The sequence below is a fragment of the Poromitra crassiceps genome (assembly GCF_964638095.1).
Source record: "Poromitra crassiceps genome assembly, chromosome: 19".
Classification (NCBI taxonomy): Eukaryota; Metazoa; Chordata; class Actinopteri; order Beryciformes; family Melamphaidae; genus Poromitra; species Poromitra crassiceps.
The window spans coordinates 4881796-4886795 of NC_139646.1; the positions used below are offsets into that span (position 1 = coordinate 4881796).

The 5000-nt window shown below is 48.4% G+C and overlaps 2 protein-coding genes across 2 annotated transcripts in view; both read right to left on the reverse strand.

The window, feature by feature from the left end:
* Window positions 1-2988, reverse strand: part of LOC310793560 (long-chain fatty acid transport protein 1-like) — a 13379-nt gene extending 10391 nt beyond the window's left edge. Inside the window, exons 1-4 of the mRNA XM_083655373.1 lie at window positions 2963-2988; window positions 699-851; window positions 391-529; window positions 16-271 (exon numbers count right to left, since the gene is read on the reverse strand). Of these exons, the coding sequence (XP_083511499.1) occupies window positions 16-271; window positions 391-529; window positions 699-817 (514 nt within the window). The 5' untranslated portion in view covers window positions 818-851; window positions 2963-2988. The remainder of the gene's footprint in view (window positions 1-15; window positions 272-390; window positions 530-698; window positions 852-2962) is intronic.
* A 1829-nt stretch (window positions 2989-4817) lies between these two features.
* The window catches only part of adgre5b.1 (adhesion G protein-coupled receptor E5b, duplicate 1), a 27230-nt gene continuing 27047 nt past the window's right edge, over window positions 4818-5000 (reverse strand). Inside the window, exon 18 of the mRNA XM_083655372.1 lies at window positions 4818-5000. This exon is cut by the window's right edge and continues 2372 nt beyond it. The gene's annotated coding sequence lies outside the window, so the exon portion shown is untranslated.

Consider the following 5000-nt stretch of genomic DNA (forward strand, 5'->3'; position numbering starts at 1 on the left):
ATCTATTCTTCTTACCCACGGCGAGCTCTGAGCCGAACACCATGGCCCGCGCCCCGGACACAGCCACACAGTGCAGCAGCGAGTGCTGCCGGAGATTGTGGTTGATGAGCGCCGCCTCGACGCCGATCATCGCCAGACCCAACCAGAGGGCCACGGATAAGGGCCGACTCTCCAAGTATACGGCCACGACGTGGCCCTCGCTCCAGCCCTGTGCCAACGCCCAGTGGGCCACAGCATGGCAGCGCTCTGCCAGCTCCCGGAAGCTCCACACCTGGAATCAAATATGGAAAATGATATGACCACTGTGAAACTTCACACCAAATCTTGGTGCAGCTCTAGATAACAGCTGTATACTGTAGTAGGCCTATGTAGTCCTCTGTCTCCCCTCACCTCTCCTGTGTCCTCATAGACCAAGGCCGGCTTGTCTGGGTGCAGCGCCACCATCTGGGCAAACAGGGCAGGGATGGTACTGTTGTTGCGCACGTTTCGGTACATAGAGAACCTCACTCGCAGGATGACCGCCAGACACCTTCGGCAGAGAGGAGGAGGTGGCAGGAATGAATTTGGGCATGTGAGAGGCAGATAAAAGCATAAGAGAGGGGGGAAACACACACACACACACACACGCACACACACACACACACACACACACACACACACACACACACACACACACACACACACACACAGCTACTTACATGAGGTCTCTCTTTATGGTGCAGACAGTGACATAGATGAACCTCCAGGAGCCCCTCCAGGCCATGCAGAGCCCCAGCGCCGCCAGCAGGCTCCAGAGCCAGGCCATGGGCCAGGCCATGGAGAACAGCCTTATAACCCCAATGGATCTGAGACTGAGACACACTATAATACCATCAGACGCATATGAGTGATCTACTGTATAAGGATACAAACTTTGTGCTCGCTCTCTCGCTCTCTCTCTCTCTCTGAAGCACACACACATCTCAACACAACTCAACACACTATAACAGTGTTACAGATCGCCCCTGCCATATGATAAATATTGATGTCTATTATTGTGGCTGTTTATCTTTTTATCTGTTGGTCTGCTCATATAAGGGCTTTTTGTCCATACGGCGCTGCCGTAGGTGCCTATGCAAAATGGCTTCCGCCTCGGCCTGGTACGCAAAATATGGCGGCGGCCACTGCCGCAACGCAGGTTGTTGATAGTCTATGATAGTTTGTTATGTCTCGTTTTGCATTGTTTGTCATTTCCGTCCTGTCCTGTGTTTATGGGACCCTTTGATCACGTGAGGACTCGCTTGGATCCCTCATGCAACCAACCGGCGGAGCTGGCCAAGTGTCGGGACGCTCCTGGAGGCCACATCAGGGTCCACCCGCTATGCCGACCTTAGGTTTAGGCGTGGGGGGTGGGAGAGGTTAGGTTTAGGGTTAGGGTCTGGGGGAGGTTAGGTTTAGGCGTTGGGGGGTGGGAGAGGTTAGGTTTAGGGTTAGGGTCTGGGGGAGGTTAGGTTTAGGCGTGGGGGGTGGGAGAGGTTAGGGTTAGGGTCTGGGGGAGGTTAGGTTTAGGCGTGGGGGGAGGTTAGGTTTAGGCGTGGGGGCTGGGAGAGCTTAGCTCCAGCCGGTCCACTGACACGCTGCACGTCGCCTCGCTGAGCTGGTTCTGCTTGCGGCCTGTCGGCACATAGACGCGCCACCGCCACGTCAGCTACAGCTACAGGGGTGAGTGGCCTGCATCTCAATTCATTGCTTTCTTTATCATGTTATCAGATCATAATGCCAGTCAACCAGACACGAGCCTGAATTATATATTGAGAATATGACTGGCCGCGATTTGTAACACTACGGACCCCCATTTGATAAGATTCTGTCCCAGGGTCCCCCATCTGATCAGATTTGAGTTTTTGTGACCCTCCCACTCTCCTGCAGCCTTCATTTGTTACTTCCTTGAGCCAGGTTGTAACATGTTAGGGGAGTGAGATACACCAAAGTAAGGGTAAGAGGGGAAATAACGAGACAACACAAACTACATTAAAACCTCTTGCATGGCACCGTAACCCCGGCGTTACGTTTCTGATTTTTTTGCTGTTCATCTGTCATTTATGTGATTAATTAGGTAGTTAATTCTGAACAATGCTGTTCATGCTACATACCAAAACCGGCTGAATCTTGCGCATCGAACCATGTCTTCCTTTTTCAGATCAGATCAACACAGCAGAAGTTATAGCTGTCTTTGTACAAAGACAAAGACAACATTTCAGATTATTTGGCTTTTTCAAATGGCTTTTTATAATGGCTTTTTGGAAATCCGCCTAGGTATCTCCCTACAAAAACCACTGCCAAATACTCATGTTTTGGTATTTTTTCATCTTCTTTGAGTTGGGATGTGGTAAGGCCTGTGGCTATGTCTCCATTGGGTTTCTAGACATAAATACAACAACCACAGGTAACTGTTTACACTCTAAAAGTGTTTTTTATTCTAGGCGAGAATCAACCACTGTGTCTGAGCTGGTGTTACTCAGGGTCACTAACACATAGAGTCATTCTGACACTTGCAACAGAAGCTTCAAAGTCTTACCTTTCAGAAAAAGTCAGGCATTTGTCGTTTTCACCATTTTCTTCAGAAATAGGTGGCTTTAGAAGAGGTTTTAAAGAAACAAACAGAACAAAAGGTTCTGTGAGGAGGGAGAGAGACAGAATGTTCTGAAGCCCATTAATGGGTGGACCCAATCAGCCTAATGACCCCAACACCAGGCTCCTGCAAGACAGGGCTAGGAGAGTGGAAGGATTATCACACTTTTACATGTTTGATTACAGAAAGTGTAGGAAACCCATGAGTGAAAATAAATAATTACCTTTTTTGCAGACACCCCCCCCCCCCCTCCCCCTCCCCGGACCCCACTTTGAGAACCACTCCACCATAAAACACCACAACACATGCACTGCACAACATCACATTTCATGGCTTGACGTGGAGGCATACCTGTCAAGAACGTCCCAGCTGGTCGACCGAGGAATACAAATGGGAAACTCCAGTGTGAGTTTGGGGGTTTCTGGATGCCGATGTGGGTTGTCACCAGCGACTGTTCTCCAACATTACGCAGCTGATCAAAAGCTCAGCTCAGAAAATGGAGGCAAGTAGATGCGTGCAGAGTGCCGACTGGTTGTCAAGTGATGAAGGGCAAGAGATACACCTAGCTCAGGGGGAGCGGCATAGGTATAACTCATCAACACATGCGTCATTTCAGATGTTGCCTACATGTCTTCGTTACAGCCAGAATGTGATTCATTGCCCTACAGTCAAAATGTGTGGGAAGGTTTCTGTGAACTTTCTGTTACACTACACTAGAATGTATTCGGGTACGCCCGAATACCCGGGGTCCTGACCCGGACCTGTCCGGGTCTCGGGTCCATTCAAAAGAAGTGACCGGTGTCATGCCGAGTTTTGCACCCCCGCCGAGAATTGCATCCCCACCTTCCGGGAGCATATTGTAATGATTTATACGGAAACTTAACTGTTTAAAAATGATATAATTATCTGGGTAGACGTGATCTCCAAGCCAGGGGGTCTGTCCTGGCTCATGGAGACCGACTTTGATGCATTAGATCCGCGTGGAGGTGACTTCCATGCTTGGGGCTCTCTTCTGGCTCATGGAAGCCGACGTTGGTGCTTAAAATCCGGGTACAGAGGACCTCGAGACCTGGGGATCTCTCCTGGCTTTATGGAGGGGGGTGCAAATCTCGGCGGTTTGTACCTGCCGAGATTTGCATCCCTGTTTTTAAGCTAAAACAGCCCCAAAATATGGTGGGGGTGCAATTCTCGGCGGGGGTGCAAAACTCGGCTTGACGCTCTGTCTTCCACAGGTCTCGGGTCTCTTGACAGTGAAATGCCAGGTCCAATAGGACCCGAGTGGACCCGGTGAGTGGCTTTCACAGCTGTCAATCACCCCTTTTAATATTGTCAAATAACTAATTAAAAACAAATTTAGAAAAATGAGCACTTGAACCTACTACAGGTCTTCTGGTAGGCCCGAGGACCCCCGAGGGTCCATTCAAAAGAGGTGACTTCGGGTCTGGGCCGGGTCCGGGTCCGTCATTTATCGGGTATGACCGGGTTTGGGTCTCAGCTTTCTAATAATAGACGGGACCATTCGGGGGCGGGCACAAATTTCCTGGGTCCATTGAGGTCCGGGTCCATCATTTTGGACCCGTGAAGACCTCTACACTACACGCTTCAGACAAGAATAAGTGATATTATTCAGAGATCATTTCCTTACTTTAGCATACATCTTTCCCATGCAGTTTTAGTACTTTTCAGGATGATAATGGCTTTAGGTGAACACTAGGTGGAGGCATAGAGCACGATAGGTGTATTACTGCAGGCTGATCACTAGGGAGAGCTCTAGTGAAAGTACTGACTTCCTATTTGGGGTAAAGGTGACCTGATCTATAAAATCGCATCGACCAAAGAGACCAGAGCAGTGGTTTTCAACCTTTTTACACCAAGTACCACCTCAGAAATGACCACCATATGGCTCTGCCTGCCATATTGTTTAGAATGGGTTGTCATGGTGTTGGGTGGAGCTAACGGGGGTTACGTGACGTCAGTACAGAGAGCTTAATGTAGCATTTCCGGGGTAGGACGCTCTCTCCCGGGTATGGACAAATAGATTTCCCCCTTTTCCTAATGGAGTTTGTCAAGTGTTGTCTAAGTATTGTATGTCTACAAATGAATTAATTCGTGAAATAATTCCTCATTTTGCTGGGTCCCCCTGGACTATCATTCAAGGAACCCTGGAGTCTCTGACTGATAGAACCCCAAACAACTTAGAGATTATTGAACTAGGAGCTTTAATAAAAAAAGATTGAGGAGAAATTTCTCAAGAAAACAGTACCAACCTTCATATAAAACATAACACAAAAGTAGAAAAATATGTTCATATACATTCAGAGTAGAAGGCATATACTATATTCTAAGAACACAATTATTACATTCACAAAATACTGCAAACAGTTCTTCA